The sequence below is a fragment of the Stegodyphus dumicola genome, chromosome X1 (genome assembly GCF_044657685.1).
Source record: "Stegodyphus dumicola isolate Sdum_Otavi_A_Nest chromosome X1, ASM4465768v1".
Classification (NCBI taxonomy): Eukaryota; Metazoa; Arthropoda; class Arachnida; order Araneae; family Eresidae; genus Stegodyphus; species Stegodyphus dumicola.
Genome location: NC_140780.1, coordinates 29,860,452 through 29,881,523, shown reverse-complemented (window position 1 = coordinate 29,881,523; position 21,072 = coordinate 29,860,452). Strand labels below are relative to the sequence as shown.

Sequence of the window (21,072 nt, the reverse complement as noted above, 5' to 3'; positions counted from 1 at the left end):
AAATGCTTGAGGTTGTATATTTTTTCGATTATGAAAAGTTTGCACTTGTCCATTCCTGCAGCATTTATGCACCCTAAAATAGTTAATGTTGCTTTGGAAAGTTTGACACCATTTGGAGCCTTTTTTGCAGAGGTTGCCAAGGTATTTCACTGTATAAATTGCCAGAAAAGACCAGTTTTATCAACATTGTAAATTTGTTTTGGAGATAATTTTTCACAAGTAAGGAGTTTAATGAATTCATCTGCAAATAGTTCAGCAGCTTCAGTATCAGCTGAAGCTTTTTAACATGAAACATTTAATTGCCTTATACCATGTGGATTTTTAAATTTAGTTAACCAACCTGTCCAATATGCCATTAGCATTGGATTCGTCAATGGCACGCCCTCGCTCTCTGACCCATTCAATCATCACTTTGTCATGATCGTCACTTATAGTATAATGAACAATTTTTTGTTATTCATTGTGAAGGGGGTGTCGAAATCTACAAAAAATTCATTTTTCTTTTTTTTTATGTCATATACAGTTGACTTTCCAATGCCATACTACTCGCATAATTTTGAGATGGATATGCCTTTATCCCTTTTTTGCAGCAATTCCATTTTGGTTTAAAGTACATAGAAATATGTGTTTTCCTTGTAGATCCTTTTGCTCCAGAATTGGAAACTCTTTTCGACATAACCAAAAATTCAGGCTTTAATTTTCATAAAATTGCTGTAATAATAACAGTCTACAAAAAATAATAACCTGGATCAAATTAGAAGAATAAGGAGCAGCACAGTCTGTTACATTAAATGAAATTCTTTAGAATCAGTAAAGATAATTTTAGCATAGCTTAATAGTGTCCGCTATAAATTATTGTCTATGTATCATAAGGTCGATGATGACAAGTTGCCCTGCTAAATTTTATCTTCCTTCTCTAGCGTACTGAATTAAGCCTGAACTGTATTAGTTTAGTTATTTATTATACCTACGTATATTTCTTGCACATGATCAAGGCTAATCTGAGTCCTGAGAAAACAAACTTCCACATATATGTACTTAAGGCTTATGTAGGGCCAGCGCTAGATACTGCCTGATGCAGTCTCTGAGGGTCCTAAATTCTGCTACAAAGCGCCTCCCTACGTTCTAAATTTTTGCTGCCCCTAAACTTTGGATCCCAGTGCTTTCCCTAAATTATAAAAAAATTCTCACCCCTTAAATTTGCTGCTTGGTGCTTCTCCAAATTCCAAAAAATTTATCTTCCTTAAATTCTGCCACCCGGGTGCAGCCATACGAGCTCTGAAGCCTGTTCTGGGTTTATGTGAATAACACATCAGTTATTCTTAATTCAAACTGCATTAAAAGTAATCTTTTGGCCTATGAGTTTCATTAACAAAATCTATTTTTAGCAAATGAAAAGAAATTTTTGTTGAATTTTTCCTCATCAACATTTCTTTGCACATTTAATTGTAATCATCACCAAGCATAATATCAGCATAAACAGTTACTAATATATATAAAAATTACTAATATATATAAAAAATTACTAATATATATAAAAAAATTTAGACATCACTGCATGAGTCAAGTTATCCTGTGTTGATAAACATGCGGTGATGAAAGCAAAATAAAATAAATAATGATTCACCAGGTCGACGTCAGGGATATAAAATAATAGTAGGCATAAAATCAACAATGTTCCTACATAGAATGTTTCGGTTTGAGATATATGTCAAGCAGATATGCCGCTATGGAGCCAAATTATTGATCCCACAATTTTATGCTTAAATGATTGCTTCCTCAATAACGAGATATTTTATTTAGAGCCCAAGTGAAATTAAGGATTGTGCTCTCCACATGTTTTATTATAGAAGGAAAAATTAAATGCGCATGGGTAAAAAAATGTGACGAATATTAAAAGAAGAAAGCTAAGCCGGAAAATTAAAAATACAAGAGCATGTGCATTTAACATTAAATAAATATGTCTTTTTGATTTCGAGAAAGTACCAGAAAATTCTCGCATGCAATTTAAAAATCTTATAAAAGGAGGAAAACCTCTCAGTTTGTAGTAGTTACGTAGTTTGTTGTTGTTTAGAAGATTGCTCTTGTTGACTGTAGCGGATTAGCTTCCTTTAGCTGTTTTGAATTACGTTCTATTGGACATTTGAGTAGTTAAAAGATAGCAACTGTGAGATATTGTAATACTGCATGATAATTTGAGAAAATTTAAGCATTTTTGTTGTGATAATAATAAACTTTTGTTCATTTTTCATCGGACTTGTGCATTCATTTCATAACGAACCCGTACAGTTAAGACAGCTGATATCAGCCTTTGCTGCATTTAAAGAGCAAATGAAAGCGGGACAAGAAGAAATGAAAGATGAGATGAAATCTGGTTAGAAAAAGTTGGAAGCTGGTCAAGTAATGTTTAAAGAAGACATAAAAGCTGTACAAGAAAACATTGAAGCAGGTCAAGACAAAATGAAAAGAGAAATAACCTGCGTAATAGAAAGTAAATTTGAGGCTATGGAAGACAGAATAGGAGCTGTCGAAAATAAAGTCGGGCAAATTGAAGAAAAGGTTTCTTCTGTCAAAGATGAAATAGAAGATAGAGTGTCGGCTGTGAAGCAACGAGACGAAGGAAGAGTTTCGGCCTTCCAACAACAAATTGAAGAAAGAGTTTCTGCTGTCCAAGGACATATTGAACAACAAATCGAAGACAGACTTTCTGCTGTCGTCGCCAAAGAAGTTGACACTTTAAAGAAATTCATAGCGACTTCAGGGAGCACTTCGGATGGTTTAAAATTTCTACCCATGCCTGCTCGTCCCTCTCTGAAGCTATCGACATATGATGGGAAGACCTCCTGGCAGGTGTATAAGACACAATTTTCTATCGTGGCGGATGGGAATTGATGGGATTCCCAAGCTAAGGCCTGTCATCTCGCCGCTTCTTTAAGAGCCGACGCAGCAGATATTCTTCAGACTCTTCCCGAAAACAAAAGATTAGATTTCGAAGCTCTGTCCGGCACCTTGGAGCTGCGCTTCAGGAAGAAGTGCTTAAAAGACTACAGCAGGCTCCAATTAAAATCTCGTCAACAGAAGCCTACCGAAACACTTCAGGAGCTCGCCACGGATGTTGAAAGGCTGTCCCATCTCGCCTTTTCAGAATGCCCGACAGAAACAAGGGAAATCCTGTCCTTGCAATACTTTATCGACGGCATCCGGGATAGTGAAATACAGAAAGCTCTACGAATGGCGGATGTAAAAGATTTAAAAAGCGCTCTAGTGTACGCCATGAAATTCGAGGCAGCCCAGCAAGCAACTCGTAGAGACCGCCACCCAATCAGAGCTGCTCATGTCCAGGAACCAAGGGATCAAGTTACTGTTCGTCTAGACGATATAACCAGACAACTCAGTGACTTAAGAAGAAATATCAGTGAAAAGAAACCGACCTTAAAATGTTGGAACTGTGGAGCTGAAGGACACATACGGCGGAACTGCAGAACACCCCAGGGCACGGATGTTAAGATCGCTCCTAGCAAGCAGCAGGGAAACTAATTAGTGGCCATCTCGCGCGGCGGAGGTTGCCAGATAATGAAAAGCCCCAGTTTAAAGTGCTTCAAATTTTTGCAGTGAGAGGTGGCAGTAATGGACTTTTCATAATAGGACATATTAATGGAGTTCCCTGCAATATGACGATAGATACAGGAGCCAACGTTACCATCATCCGAAAAGATTTGGCTCAACAACTGGGAAGCAAACTTATCTGGACGCAGCCCTGCGTTACCCTCCAGACTGTGTCCGGTGAGAAGATCGACATCGACGGGAAAAGTGAATGTTAACATCACGTTTGGAAGTGCCGCTTACCATCACACGGCCTATGTAGCAGAGATCACCGATTCTTGCATACTCAGATTGGACTTTCTAAGGAAATACAATTTTTCCTTGGACTTTAAAAATAATGAATTGCATTCTACATCTGAGGACATAGCCCTATTCGGAACTAATGATGGAGTGAAATCTATCCACAAAATTATGCTCAAGACGATATCACAATACCCGCAAGAACCGAGTTTTTACTTCCTGGATCCATAGCCGAAAATAGAAATTTCCGCTATGCCCCCGCTATGCTATAGAATATCCCAATAACTGTAATAGCCCGAAAAGAGTACTAGTAGCCTCAACACTCGTCGACCTATCCAGAACGGTTATTCCGGTGAGAGTCACCAATGTAACTGAGAAGGCGAGAGTTATTAAGAAAGGTGAAGTGGTTGCAACATGTACTCCAGCAACCACCATTGAAAGAAAGAGTAACATCCCAGAAGTATCCTCAGAGAGCATTACATCGGAGTTATTGCAGATTGCGCAATTAAACGATAAAGAGAGGAATGCTGCCGATTGCGTCATTAAAGATCTTCAAGTTGTTTTCTCCCACTTGTCTTCTGACGTGGGTCAAACTAGCTTGACGCAACATAGAATAGATACCGGCGATCATCCCCCGATCAAGCAACATCCAACACGTCTACCGTTTGCTAAACAGGAAGAGGTGTGAACAGTGTTAAAAGATATGGAAGAAGGCGACGTCATTGAGCCTTCAGTAAGTCCATGGGCATCTTCCATCATCCTAGTCAGAAAGAAAGATGGCTCAACAAGATTTTGTGTTGACTATCGCCGGTTGAATGAGGTTACGAAGAAAGACAGTTACCCTCTTCCTAGAATTGACGACATTCTAGACACTTTCTGGAAGCAAGTGGTTGTGGTTCTCAACACTTGATTTAAAGAGTGGGTAATGGCAGGTAGAAATACAGCCTGAAGACTGAGAAAAGATGGCATTTACTATGGGACAAGGGCTTTGGCAATTCAAGGTGACGCCATTTGGACTGTGTAATGCACTGGCAACATTCGAACGTCTTATGGAGACTGTTTTGAAAGGCCTTTCCTACGAAGCCTGCCTGATATACCTGGATGACATCATCATCGTTGGAAAGAGTTTTGAAGAACATTTAGAAAATCTTAGGAAGGTGCTTCAGAAGCTGAAAGAAGCCAATCTGAAGCTGAGTCCTGCTACATGCAAATTGTTCCAAAAGGAAGTGACTTACCTGGGACATGTCATCTCTGCAGAAGGTGTGCGCAAAAGGTATCAGCGGTTAAATCCTGGAAACATCCCGAAAATGCCCATCAGCTGAGAAGCTTCCTAGGGCTTTGCACCTAATATAGGAGATTTGTGAAGGACTTTTCTTCCATCGCAAGACGCCTTCACAAGCTGACAGAGAGCAACCAAAAGTTCTTCTGGACAAAAGAATGCGATGATGCATTTAACAACTTAAAGGAGGCTTTAACATCTGCTCCAATCCTGACGTATCCTCAGCTCGACCGACCATCTATTCTCGACACCTACGCGAGCAATGAAAGTGTCAGTGCTGTTTTGTCCCAAGAAATAGACGGCCAAGAACGTGTAGTGGCGTACTAAAGCAAGTGCCTGTCTAAATCGGAGAGGAATTATTGTGTCACCAGGAAAGAGTTGCTCGCCATAGTCAAAGCTGTAGAACAGTTCCATCACTATCTATACGGCAGAAAATTCCTGCTCCGCACCGATCATGCATCATTGACCTGGCTTTTAAATTTCAAGAATCCTGAGGGTCAAATAGCCAGGTGGATACAGAGACTCCAAGAATATGACATCACTATCCGTCATCGTAAGGGATCATCACACGGAAACGCCGACGCCCTGTCTAGAAGACCTTGTCAAGAAAGCTGCCGATATTGTTCCAGGGTGGAAGCGAAATACGAGCTGCTGACTCCGGTCACAAGACAAATTACAACATCAACATCGGCTGATCGAGAACCGTGGAGTGATGATGAAGTCAGGAAAGACCAGCTGGAAGACCGCGACATTAAACCCATAATTGATTTAATGGAGTCATCAAACAGAAAAACCTACCTGGCAGGACATTTCTATCTGTAGTCCTACAACCAAACAATATTGGGCACTCTGGGATTCCCTTCACATTCGAAACGGCGTCTTATACCGGAAATTCGAATCGGATGATGGGAAGACGTTCCGATGGCAACTTATACTTCCAAGATCCCGCATTCCTGATGTCCTTAAAGAGTTACATAGCACCCCTACTGGAGGTCACTTTGGAATAATGAAGACCTTGCAGAGAGTTCGTGAGCGCTTTTACTGGAATAACGCAAAGGATGACGTGCAAAAGTGGTGCCGATCTTGCGATGCCTGTGCAGGTCGGAAAGGACTGAGGAGACGCAGCTGAGGCAAGCTGCAACGTTACAACGTAGGGGCGCCTTTTGAACGTATCGCCTTTGACATCCTGGGACCTCTTCCACGAACTGCTGATGGCAACAAATACATACTTGTTGTCATTGATTACTTCACCAAGTGGCCTGAAGCTTATCCTACTCCTGATCAAGAGGCTGTCACAGTAACTGAGGTAAAGATACAGCACTGGATTTCCAGGTTCGGAGTGCCTCTTCAGTTACATTCCGATCAGGGAAGGAATTTTGCCTCGGCAGTAATCAAAGAACTATGCAAACTACTTGGCATTGACAAAACTCAAATGACGCCATTGCATCCCCAGTCGGATGGCATGGTAGAGAGGTTCAATCGAACCATCCGTAATAACCTCTCATTAGTGGTTTCCAGAAACCAACAGGACTGGGACAAGAAATTACCACTCTTTTTACAGGCTTACCGCAGTGCTGTCCACGAGACTACCGGCTATTCTCCATCACAGATGCTCTTCGGTCGTGACCTTCGTCTGCCTTGTGATCTATTGTTTGGCCGCCCTCCGGATGCTCCTTCATCGTCTGAGGAATATATTCAAGATCTCCAGGCCCGGTTTGAAGTGATGCACAACTTTGCACGAGAGCGAGTCAACTTGGCGACGGAGAAGAAGAAGACCCGATACGACACAAGAGCTACTGAACATCAATTCCACGAAGGAGACAAGGTGTGGTTGTGGAATCCGACTCGACGGAAAGGACTTTATCTGAAATTACAGTCACCTTGGGATGGCCCATACACAGTCCTAAACAGACTGAATGACGTCGTGGTTCGGATTCGTAAGTCTTCGAACTCTAAACCTAAAGTCGTTCATTATGACAGGTTAGCTCATTACTATGGCCATAGTATGTAATGTAAATAATTGTAAATAGTATAAGACCATGGTTCTTTTTATTTTTAAATATGTATTTGATTTGATTTGTATTTAGTATTTGATTTGTATTTGACTGGTTTTATTTATTGTTCATGTTGTTTATTATTGTAATGTAATGCTTATTAATGCATTTATGCCACAGTTGTAAGTTCAGCTTCCTGTCCAGGGATTGTACTGCCCGGGATGTGCAGTCCTTGGGAAGGGGGCAGTGTTACGAATTTGGTATTTAAAAAGCTAATGTTAGTTCAATTATAAATTAAATGGTTTTATTTCCCGCACAGTGCAGTGCGTGACGAATATTAAAATAAGAAAGCTAAGCCGGAAAATTAAAAATACAAGAGCATGTGCATTTAACATTAAATAAATATGTCTTTTTGATTTCGAGGAAGTACCAGAAAATTCTCGCACGCGATTTAAAAATCTTATAAAAGGAGGAAAACCTCTCAGTTTGTAGTAGTTACGTAGTTTGTTGTTGTTTAGAAGATTGCTCTTGTTGACTGTAGTGGATTAGCTTTCTTTAGCTGTTTTGAATTACATTCTATTAGACATTTGAGTACTTAAAAGATAACAACTGTGAGATATTGTAATACTGCATGATAATTTGAGAAAATTTAAGCATTTTTGTTGTGATAATAATAAATTTTTGTTCATTTTTCATCGGATTTGTGCATTCATTTCATAACGAACCCGTACGCACGCAACAATATGGACTGTACTTACAAACATAACAAATAAAACTTATATGGTATGAAGCTGGCCAGTATGCTTTAAGCATCATTATACCACTGTTAATGGCAACAATTAGTCATAAATGGCTAGCTGTAACTAGTTGTATGTCGCAACGTAATATTACGATTTATACTGAAATCTGAGGTTTTAATGTAATTATGCATAAATAATATAGCTATCTATTAAGATCATTGCAACTTTTGTATACAGTGTAATCATGTGATCTATGTGAAAATGTTTAAGTCTGATGTAAGGAATATCTGTGAAATATCTCATTAGTCTGTGCATCCAGTTGGTGCAGTAGTGCGGAACAGCAATATCTGTAAAGTCACCGATGAACTTCTGGTACTCCATCCACTTTTCCCTGTCCTTGTCCTGGGTTCGGACCATGGCAGGTCAAACTACCAGTATTCAGCAGTTTTAACCATTTGGCCACTGGTGGGATTAAATGTCACAGAAATTATACACATTCTGAATTTATATGTCAGTACCTAAAGGAGGAATAAGGAGATTTAAACAGGGTTGCTGCTGAAACAGGAGAATGAAATTCCCTGACTTTTCCAGATTTCCCAGGTGTGTTTCAAGAAAATTCTAGTCTTGCCATGTAGTGCACATTGCCTGTTCTGGGGGTAAATTAATTATGTATCACTTTGAAAACACAGAAATTTGCCAAATATATATCATTTTGATAAAAAAAAATGCTTAACTTCTGAATCCCCAAATCTTTGCTATGATAGCAACATTAAGTTTATGCAAACTTTCAAATTAAGCTTATGCAAAACTAAAAAAAAAAAAAAAAAACTGTTATAAAATATTTGCATGCTGCCTGAATGACACTCATGCGATATATAATTTGCCAAAAAAATGATCTGCTTTCAATGTTGGTGCAGAAATAATTTTTTTGGGTATTGCCATATGAAATTCCCTCACTTTTCAAGATTTAGGATAAAATATTTTAATTCCTTGACTTTCCTCTGACTTTTTTTGGTCAATTTTCTAATTTCCTGACTTTACCCTGAGTTTTCCACGTACCATGGCAACCCTGTTTAAAAAATGGATATGTATCTTTAAAGAAATGCAGTTTTAAAAGGTCATATTATTGCATAAACATTTTATACAAATAAAACTATCTAAACAATACAGTAGCAGAAATGCAAAGAAATTTGCTCCATGCATCTCAATTCAATTAATATTGTACCATAGCCCAGATAATAATTGACTGCAGAAGCAACATTAAATCAACAAAATTTCTATTACAATTAAAAATTATATTAGAATATTCTAGTTTACTGAAATAAAAGAAATTTAAACTTTGAAAAGTAAGAAACTGACAGAACACAGAATTTATTGGCTCCAATACTAAAAAACTTATATCAAAGCATTACTACACAAACAACAGATGACAAATTCTAAATATTGCAAACATTTTTTGCTTCTGAATACCTACATCTGATTGCCCTCAAAGTCCAATGTGTTATATTCAAATTTCACTGTAATCTGAGGGGCCGGTCTTAATTTAATATTCCAATTAAACTAAACTGGAATGAGCAGTTATAGTCAAAGCAGAAATGCACGTGAATCAGATATGTTTCCAATAAACAGAGATCAGAAGAAAAGCACTCAAGAAACAATTTGAAAATTAAAAAATATTCCACAAAATGTACAAATGCTGCATTTATAGAACTAGACTGTCAGGCATTGGCTAATATGATTTTATAGCATCACTGAATTCTTATGAAAAATTCTTCCTTAAAGGATTTTACCAAGATGTATTTAGTGTAGTGGAGTTTATGAGCTCAGCTATACATATCAGCAGGCCATAATGTTTCTAAATTAGATGCAGTGAATAGTTTGACTATTTCATCAATTGATCCAGTGTAACAGAGAAGCAATTCTCATGATTCATTCATTTCTTAACAACATGTCCTTAGCAACAGACAGGGCAGGTCATATTTTACATTTAAGAATACCACTGCTGGTGTTCCTCAAGAGTCAATTGTTGGGCACATTTCATATGTCAAACATTACCCCCTGTTCAATGATGCCATTCTTTGTCTCATTGTTTTCTACATGAATGACACTAAAGTCATCTTGAAATCATTACACCCAGATTATGCTATAGTTAGGGTCCAAGACAGAAGGCTGGAGACTGAGTGATGGTACTCAAAAAGGAGGACATAATGAACGCTAAAAAGGAAGACTTAATGAATGCTACAAAATGAAAGCTCTTAATCATCCAATGGCACAAGCAAATTGTTATAAGTGAGGGCGTTCACATCTTTGGTGAAAAAAATTCCAATTCCAATGATCACCAAAGTGAATTATTTTAGAATTCACTTTAACAACAAGCTCACGTAGAAAATGCATATCTCCCAATGTTATTGGAAAACAGAACAGATTATTTTTTCTTTTGTATCTTTCTATAAAAAGGAGAATTTACATCATCATAATAATACCTATCTTAAATGATGCTTTTCTAGCATGGATCTCAGCAACATCTAGTAATTTGCATAACCTTCAAGTTTTTCAAAACAAGGTTTTACATAAAATTACATGAGCTCCCTGGTTCATCACAGATGCATGGCTGACCGCACAAAGATCTAAAACCTGAAATCATCCAAGAATTCCTCTACAAACTAAACAAACACTTGTTCAAACAAAGTTATCAATGATAATGTCAGCTACACCTAAAATTTACAATATAATCTTATGGATTTGGTCTTCTCATTTCATCCCTATGCCGCCCACCTCTTCCGATGTCAGTCACTAGAAACTCAATGTACAGAATGCGTAGAAATTTTACTATTTTCGGTATTTTGAAGTAGCGCATTTGCAAATATTCTTTCTATATATTTTATCTCTTTATATTTCAGTGTATCGCATTTTTATGAAATAAGAGTTTGCTTGCAGAAATTTATTTTCCTTACACTGATATCTCTCAGTTGAATGTTACTTTATTTAGAGATACCTGCTTCATTTATTTTTTTATCCTGCACCTTCACTTTTAAGTGATTTTTCACTTAAGCATTTTGTATGTGTAGTGTTCATAAATTAGAGTTAACAAGGTGCAAATAATACAGTTAAAACTTTTAACATTCACACATATATAAAATTCAACATCCAGACATTCAGGTATTCAAACAAGAAAATGGAAGGTTTTTTTTAAATAGGAATTTTCAGTGTAGAGTCTACTAATCTCTATATCGGTATATGACAAAAAAACTCTAGATAAGTTGAACTCACAGTGGTGCTTCAAGTTTTAAAAACAACTCAAAAGGGTTCATACAGGAAACAATTATTTCAATTACTCATTGTTCACATAATTTAATATACATAATCTAAACACATGCAATTCAAACAACAATATCCACATTCCTTCAAAAGAATTAGAATTTCATACTCTAAGTATTAAGAATACAAGTATGACATATAAATTACATACATATAAATGGGATAGAAATAATTTTCACCTCAGTTAGTTTTAGAAATAATTATTGCTTGAAACTAAATGTAAAAAGCCATATATATACAAATAGGATAGAAATAATTCCCCATGCAGTTAGTTTTAAAAATAATTATTGCTTGAAACTAAATATAAAAAGCTATACATACACTTTCAAATTTCGTTTACAGTCAGGCGATATAACAGTGCATTCCCCAGATTTCAATCCAACAACGATGATCTTAGAATTAGGACAAGCATCAACACATGATATTTCATCTTGGAAATGGTGCGTCATTTCTACTCTGAAAGAAAAAAAAATATATTTACTTATAAGTTGTTGCTTTATACAAAGTATATTGTAAAAATAACACTATGATGAAAGCAACATATTTGTTAGTTTGAGGAAACTTTAAAAATATAAATTGTTAATATTATTCATTTAAATAAACTTATTCAAGCTTAAACCGGAACAAAAGTAACAACAAAAACACAGGCAACACATGTCACTGAAACACATTTATAGAATATAAAAAGGAAAATGTCATAGTGTTGCCGAAAATCACAAAGAAATTGTAACAACTGAATTACGGATTTAACACTCCGTTCAATTATGTTGTCACTAGAACTGACAAAAGTATGATCAATGACATAAGCAAGAAAAACTGAACTAATTATTGAATGAAAAGCAAAACTGAAATTCAAATAAAAAAATCTTAACTAATGCAAATCTATCAAATGTTCACATGAGAAATTTATCTTTTATGTTGAGCAGTCCTCTTAACCTTTTAAATTTTGCTTTCGTGAAGATATCTGCTAACTGCTCTTCAGATTTGTCATACTTTATAATAAGAGCTTTATATTCACATTTTTCATGAATAAAATGGCAACCCACATCAGTATGTTTTGTGTGTTTGTGAAACACAGGGTTTTTGATCAGCTTGTATGGTATATTTATATTTTATAACAATTATTTTAATTTAATGCATCTTTCCTATCTTATCTCACTTCAACTTACAACTCCCTACCAGAATGAGTTTTTAGAATAGCGTTGAATGCAAATGAGGAAGAGAACAGTATTAAAGTCAAGTTCAACTGACTTCAAGAGAGTTAGGACTCTTGAGCAGCGTGCCTTTGCCTTTGGGCTATGTCTCTCTAAGCTGTTGTTACGCTTGGCTGTATTACATGTCTTTTGATAGTTCGCTGGCTAGTTTAATATTATGGGCCAACTACTTAAGAATTCTGCTAGCTTTGGCTAAATCTCTTAATTAGTCATTAGTTCTTAATTCTTACTTTTGAGTTTAAGCCCAAGTGGAAGCTTTGCTGAAAGGGGCCAACTGTTAATCTTATTTTGAGTGAATAAAGGGTAATGAACCCTTCTTGAGGTTACGCTTTCTGTTCTTTGGTCAACTATCAAAGTATCGAAATTTAACAAAGTCGACTAAATTTCTCCCATTATTGCATGCTTGAATTTTGAAGAAGAATAAAAATCCAAAGAGGAAAAAGAAGAAACCAACTAAGAAAATTGTGAAGGAGCCATTATCTCATACAAATGTCCAGAATTTGCTGTCAATAATTATTCTCTTAATAGTTCACTGGGTTCCTCGACATTTCATTTAGCAGGATAAAAGTGAGGAACTCTATAAGCTTAATAGTAGGCTGTAAACCAAAATGACAATACCCTCTTTAAACATTTCACTTTCACCCACATCTTGCAGCAGTTGGCACAACCAAAATACTTCTTTCACTGCAGTTGAAGCTGCAATATATTCAGCTTCAGTGGTAGAGGTATAAGCGATTCACTGCTCTCGTCTACAACAAGTTACTGGACAATTTTGAAAATGCAACCAGAAGTTTATTTTCTTGTCTTGTGTCCACATCGTTAGCAAAATCTACATCTGAGTATCTAACAGGATTCTATATGGATCACACACACAACTGCTCCACAGAATTAATAGATACACATTCAATGCTAATTTGGAAATTAAAATGTTTTTATTAAAATCAAGTGATGATAACAGAAATCCTCATCTAATAGTACAAATATGTTACATTATAATCATGCTAATGAAACGTGAACAACACAAAGTAACTTTTGAAAAGTATTCTGTCAAAACATTAACAGATGCTATTTAAACCATATTTCCTTACTGTCCTAAAAGTAGGACAGCACACATAAATGGTCTTTGTACAAAATCTTTGAAATAATTTAATTCAAATTAAAGACAGTTTAGAGAATTTTTTAATTGAGGATTTTTGTGGAAATTGTTTTCTTAAGTTTTCATCATACCAGTTTATTAAAATTTTGAGCTCCAAGGAAAACATGCACATAAATTTACAGAGATAATATTTCCCACTTTTATACCAGTAGGTATAAAAGTGGGTTTTTATACCATCATAAAAATTTTTACCTAAAAGGTAAATTTTCCTTCCATTTTTTTAACTGCTCTAAAAATAGGACGACAATAAAATGCACTACTACCAAATCCCCACCAGTTTGTAATAGAGATAATCCTTTCTTTCTCTGTTACATTCCAAAGATTGCTATTCTACTAGCCCAGGCACTTTATTCTAGCTGGCAAGTGCACATCACGTGACAGACAGGTGTGTTAAATGTGGGGGAGGAGGTTAAGTAAACGTGTTAAACATTGATTCAGTTTGTATTCTGAAATTTATCAAAGTCGACTAAATTTCTCTCATTTTTGCATGCTTGAACTTTAAAGAAGAATAAAATCCAAAAATGAAAAAGAAGAAACCAACTAAGAAAATTGTGAATGAGCCATTATCTCATACAAATGTCCAGAATTTGCTGTCAATAATTACAAACCCTGGGATACATAAGATTTATATGGATAATTTCTTTACTTCCCATGAATGATACAAATGTTCAGAATTTGCTGTCGATAATTACAAACCCTGAGATACATAAGATTTACATGGATAATTTCTTTACTTTGAATGAATTATTATCCATTCTTGCAAATAAAAACTTCTTTGCTACAGTTAGTGTTAGAGAATACAGAATGTCTGAAGCCCAGTTACCCTCTAAAACAATCTCAAAAATGTAATGCACCTCTTCAGATAGCAGTTTTAATTCAAAAAACAAAGTTGCAGCAATTCGATGCATTGATAGTCATGTTGCTTTAGTAATGTCCAATTTCAAAGAAACAAAAAGTGTATCAACCATAGAAAGAAGAGTACAGGGTGGCAGAAAATAGGTAAAGATACCAATGTGCACTGCATCCTACAATAAATATAAAAACGGAGTTGACCTATTTGATAATCCTGTACCAGCTTATGTTACTTCAATTCAAGGAAAGAAAGGTTACAGGCATTTATTTGTTAATGCATTTGAAACAGCATTTGTTGCTTCATGGAAGCTCAATCAGTTACTTAGTGATGACAGTCTGAGCCTGCTTGATTTTTGGACACATGGTCTATTTGGGACTTTCTATTCTATTCCAAGAAAACCATCTTGCAGAAACCTGGATATTCAACAGGTTAATGAAGATTTTCTAAAGCTTCAAAATGAACATTTTACTGTAAAAAACACAGAAAATAGACAAATAAGATGCCAGCTAAAACCAACAACTATCTGTAAAAAATGTAACATAGGACTATGCTCAAGATGATTTCTCCCATTCCACCGAAGTAAGAAAGATTAGCAGTGGATTATACCTTTTTCCTATTTTTAGGACAGATTGTATTGATCAAATTAATAAAAATTTGGTAAGTTTTTTTTAAAATTTTTTATTTTATATGTACACATAGACTTAAAGAAACACATATTTAAGAATTTATAGACAAGTATTATTTTTTCTTCAATGCTTGGTATATGGATTAAAAAAAATTTCTGAAAAATACTTCTTCAAGGTAGAATTATATTAAACATGTAATCATGGAATGCATTTCACCTTGGCAGAAAATGTGAACTTGATTTATTTTAAGTCTTTGGTAACTTTTGAAAATGTTAATATGCTAGTCAATATTTTTTAAATTAGAAAAAATTTAAAAACATACCGAATTTCATAAAAAATTTGTTCATCCACAGTTAGTGTCTTGAAACTCAAGACATCTAACATGTATTTATCTTCTGAATTAACACTCTGGCTCACAGCACACACAAAATGGTTTTCTTTCAGCCAAGATAAGCCTTGTATAGAGCCTTCCACATACTAAAAAAAAGGAAAGATTGATAAAAGAATTTAAACTATACAGTGTTAGATTCTTAGGTACCTAAGATGAGCAAAAACGGATTTGAAATCCAGCTTTAAAATTACTCACTTTCAAAATACAAGAAAAATGATGCATTAAAATATAAATTCAAAAGACCAAATAATTATAAAATCTACAAAAAACAGTCTTACTTTAAGGATTAAAAAAGGATTTATGAAAAATTCCATTCTAAAGCATTATGGAAAGGACAGAAAAGACTTGGAAAATAGAAATAAAAAATGCATTACTATACAAAGCCTGTAAGGTTTATAGCTGTTAAGTTTTTAACAGTTATCTTTAGTTAAAGCTACTTTCCTATCCCTTCTAATTTCAGCTTACGAATTTCCGGCCAGACTGTTTTTTACAACCATGGTTAAATGCAAATGAAGGAAGAGCAGTACTCAAGTCGAAGTTCCACTGACAAGTCGAGCCACAGATTCTGACTAGTGCACATTTTTATAAAATATTATAGTGAATTGTTTTATCATTCAAAAAATGCAAGATAAAATTAGACTTATATAGGTAAAAAGGTAGTAACAGTGAAATGGAGTTTAATGCAACTGACCTCAGTTTGGGAAAATGCAATGACAGAATCAAAATCAGGCTGGCTGAGAACAAATAACAAAAATAGTTATAAAGCAAAGGGTTAGTTTAAAAGCAGATTTTTAAACTGATAACATAATAAACTACAGTCAAAATCCATATCTACAAATTATAGAGATTAATTAAGAGAGACTTCAATATTCAGTAAAAATTTTACTCGCAAAAAACTTGAATTTGATAACAAAGCAAAATTACTAAAATCAAATTTAACTACCAAAATTGCATACCATACAGATTAAGAACAATTTAAAATTTGATAAATTTCTAATAAAATGAATTAGATTTTTTCCTTACTGTTTTCTTCACAGCATAAATCAAAGGTAATTTTTCTGAAACTTTTATTTTCCATAGAATTACACTTCCATGTAAATCGGCGCTTAAAGCTAAATTAGATGATGTTGAGAATATCAAGCCATTGACAGTAAATGTATGGCTGAATTTAGTAGTTGGTTCATTTACTGGGATCTTCCACATACTAACACTGCCATCCAAGGAACAAGAAAGCAATTCACCATTCTCATTGGTGGAACAGGATGTGATAGGTTTGCTATGTCCTTCAAGAGAATACCAATATGATTTCTGAAATAGAAGAAATTTTTACTATAGACATACACTGAATTTCAATAAAAGATTCCATATATACATTTGTCAAGATCAGAAATTTCAAATTCTTGAAATAAAAAAATTCCTGAAATATTTTATAATGGACACTCACTGGTTTTGAAAAATGCTTAACAACTGTAATGCAATCTCAGAGACTTTGATAATTTCTTTATCAAGACAACAGTGAATTTCACATCTCTGATTTTCAGTCCTTTTTTTAAGAACAATGTCCAGAATTTGTCTGTCAGAGCTGCAACTTTCAAACCACCTTATCTTGAATATATTTATTTTTCTCAGACTTATTTCCAGCCTCAAATTAAATTTATTTAAAAAAATAAGGCTTGGGCTTACCTTACTATGGCATTTTTTATAAGTTATATAGTTTAGTATTATACAGTTAGAGTCAAGCATAAAATAATTTTTTATTTTTTATTATTTCTAGCACTAGTTTTTAGCATAAGATTATTCACTACAGTGTAGGAAGACATAGCAATAACATAGAAGGCATTAAAAATATACTAATTAGAAAAAGTAATCATGATTCTGAAAATAAAATCGGTGAGAATGAAATCATTTCTGAATAATACTATATCATTTATAATTTATCATATACAGACTTGATTTCCCATTTATAGTGCTACCCATTAAATGATTCATCAAATTCCTAACATGGTCACACTCATATTATCATTTTCTGTCAGCACAGCTCATAACATCATAAACTTCATGTGGTGCTCATGTCATTTACAGGTATCAATAATGTTGTTTTATTATTTTATTGCCCTTACACTACCAATAAATCATCTTTTCATGTTGTAATTATCAGATCATTCAAGGCAGAAAGCCAATTGAAAATAGTTCAGCTGCTCCTTGAAAAGTACCAAAGAATTTCAACTATACATTACATTATTATATTTTCACATTATTTTATTGTTTTGTTTTTGTTTCAGTTTTAATTTGTGTTATTCCTGTTAGCTAGTTTCCCACCAATTCTCATTTAATTATTATCTTTTGATAACATATAACAAATACAATAGAAATGAAGAAATTCTAAGCCTGTATCAAATTACTCACTATAAGCCTGCAATAACTGGTGGTAATATTGAAGAACTAAAAACCTTTAAAACGAATACATATCCAACCTGTAGTATGAAAATATACTTTTTTTAATATAGCACGTGACTAGCCATTTTTGGCATTTGCTACTGCTACAAAGGCCAGAAGTGATGGTCATTTTATTATGCAGGCACCTAATAGGCGACTACCATTACCTCCTATGAGGAGACAGGCAATTTACATCTATGCCTTCTCTGGGATTTGAATCCAGGCCCTTCAGTATCGCAAGTGGTTGCCCTAATATACTATCTGGGCGGCAGTAAAATATAAAAAATAAGGCATAAAAATTATTTGCAAAAGTATCACTAAATAATATTATATAAATATTATTATGAAATAATAATATTATTATATCAATATTATACATCATTCCTAAATAATAATAATAATAATAAATCACCACCCAGAGGGTATAGTGGTTGGAGGAGCTGACTGCGATACCAAAGAGCCTGTATCCATCTGTTTCTTCGTAAGAGGCAAAGGTAGCCCGCCTATTAGGTGCTTCCATAATAAAGTGACCACCACTTATTATGCCTTAGTTATGGTCAAGCCAAAGTCAACAGATGGCCCACCATTGGAAAATATATATAAATATATATATTGGAATATATATACATACATTGCCCTCCAAACGTTAAGGAACAGTATGTTTTTCAAAGCTCATCATTTTAAAAATGTCACTAACATTAAAATTCACAATTTATATGCATGCTAGTAACAAAGTTTAAGAAATATATGCAAAAACAATAGTTAGCACTTTTATTTTACAGAACTGAATACTTATGTAAGAGTTGGAGAAAAAATGCAAAACTTGGAAGTTTTGTACATGAGAGTTGATATTTAACTGGTGCAGTCAAAAGTCGTTAATCCAGACACCCATAATCCGGAATGATCTATAGCTCAAAGCTACAAACTATCTGCGCCCGCGTCAATGCATAACGCGTTCACGCATGCACATAGGCATTTACGCATGCGCATAATACTTTTACGCATGTGCGTTTAATGTATAACGGACGGTATAAGCTAAGTTAAAATTATCTAATTCAGTTAATGTTGCAGATTGCGTTGTTCCTGAATCTTCGAAATGGATCCTGCTTATTATTTTTTGCAGACTGTTAGAGCAATTTTATAAAAGTAAGCTTGAACTTTCGATTATGTCAAATAGAATTTCCGATATATATTTACTAATATGTAAAGGATCTACAAAACGAAAGTATGTTTCGATGTCCATAAAAAAAAGTGGAATTGCTGCAAAAAAAATGGATAAAGGCATATCCTTTGTTTCTCTAACCATTCCGAAATCTGTTTATCAATTTCACGCTGCTCTGGGGGGGGAGACGTCGCGATGCGCAATGAACTGGAAGTTGATCTGTCAGCACTATTCTTATCTTCAGGGCAGATGTTTTTATTTTATTCAGCTTATAATTCCTTACTAAATGTAGTATTTCATCTCAATGTATTCCGTCTTTGATATGATTTAAATCAAATTCCTTGTCATTATAAATATCACGAGTACACATCAAATAGTTTTCTGGTTGCAATTTTCTAATTTCGACTATGCGTAATGTATGCTTTACGCATGCGCGAGTTAAAAGAAATGTTTAATAAAGCAAACAAATAAATATTAAGCTTTTTTTTTGTAAATTTTGATACCCTTTAGATCATAATTGCTCTTTATTTCATGAATAACGATTTCATATTTTTAATTTTATAATTTCTGCATGCCATCTTACCAGATTTAAACTGATGATCTATAATCCGGAATTGCCGAAGTCCCGACGAGTCCGGATTAAAGACTTTTGACTGTATTAGCAATTTCTTTTACAATATCCAGGAGAGTCTATCAATGACCAGGAGAAGTCTTTGCCTGATTCATTGAGGCAGAAGGCGATCGGATGGATAGAAATGGAGATGTCACAAGCTGATGCTCCTAGATGTCTCAATGTCTCTTGCAGTGTAGTCCAGCGACGATGGAATCAGTTTGAATCTGAGGATTCTGTGTCTAGAAGACATGTTTCAGGCAGACCTAGAGCTACAACATCTGTGGGACACTATTATTTATCTCTTTCAGCCCAAGGAGATGCAACATTACAGTGCCCGAGCTTATGGTAGATCATTTAGTAGTCACAGGAACAAGAATCTCAGCTACTATGGTGTGCAGATGCCTGCACAATACAGGCCTGTATGTTAGACGACCAATTGTTTATGTTCACTTGCACAAAGGACACAGAGCTGCCTGTTTATGTTGGGCAGGAGAACACGTCTCCTGGACCACTCAACAATGGGCTTCTGTTCTCTTCACAGAAGAGTCCAGGTTCACATGGGAGAGTAATTCAGGTCGTCAGCTGAACTGGAGAGAACAACGCACCAGATACAACCAATCCCACATTGTGAAATGATACAGAGGTGGCGGGATAATGGTTTGAGCTTTGAGCTGGGATCTCTCTCGGTGGTCACACTGACCTGCATGTATCCCATGAAGGAACTTGCAGGAACGGTGTGAGATATTGAGACAAGATCCTTGATCAATATATCCACCCATATGTCACTGCTATTGGTTCTGGGTTTATTCTGATGGACAACAATGCACAGCTGCATCAAGTTCAGGTTGATGAAGAACATCTTGAGAATCATGGTATGGAGGGGGTGGAATGTCCAGCTCAGTCCCCAGACCTAAATCCAATAGAGCACCTTAGGTACTACCTTAGGAGACAGGTTGCTGCTTTCAATCCTCCTCCAAGGTGTTAGATGGACTTGACCATGGATTACTTCGTGTCCGGTCGTTGCTTCCCATTTCACTCACTGACAATGCGCAGCATGGAATATCACTGCTGCCAATGTATTGCAGCTAGGAATGAACACATTCCTTATTAGAACCCATTTTTTGTAATGTTACCACCACATATTCCCTTGAAAAACTGTGCTATACTGTTTCTCCAAGACTGAATTTCTCTAACAGAAATTCAACAAAACAGTATTTTTGTTGCAATTCATGTTTGTGGTGATCTCAAGAAACACTGTACATAACATTCATTAAAGAACAGTTTAGTGCACATGTAAACTAAATTTCTTGTTTCTATTTTGTTTCATTCTCAAATTAGACACCAAAAGCACATTGTTCCTTAAGTTTTGGAGGGTAGTGTGTATAAATATATATATAGTATAACAAATTTGTGTGAAAATCAAGTCTGCCTGAGTTGTTGAAAGCAT

General features: G+C 35.1%; 1 protein-coding gene across 4 annotated transcripts in view; it reads right to left on the bottom strand.

The window, feature by feature from the left end:
- Nucleotides 1-21,072, bottom strand: part of LOC118199566 (telomerase protein component 1-like) — a 507,852-nt gene that overhangs the window by 34,229 nt on the left and 452,551 nt on the right. For all 4 annotated transcript variants that reach the window (XM_085808431.1, XM_085808432.1, XM_085808434.1 and 1 more), the window contains 3 exons: nucleotides 16,438-16,722; nucleotides 15,346-15,500; nucleotides 11,496-11,630 (listed from right to left, as the gene is read on the bottom strand). In XM_085808431.1, coding sequence (XP_085664557.1) covers nucleotides 11,496-11,630; nucleotides 15,346-15,500; nucleotides 16,438-16,722 — 575 coding nt within the window. The remainder of the gene's footprint in view (nucleotides 1-11,495; nucleotides 11,631-15,345; nucleotides 15,501-16,437; nucleotides 16,723-21,072) is intronic.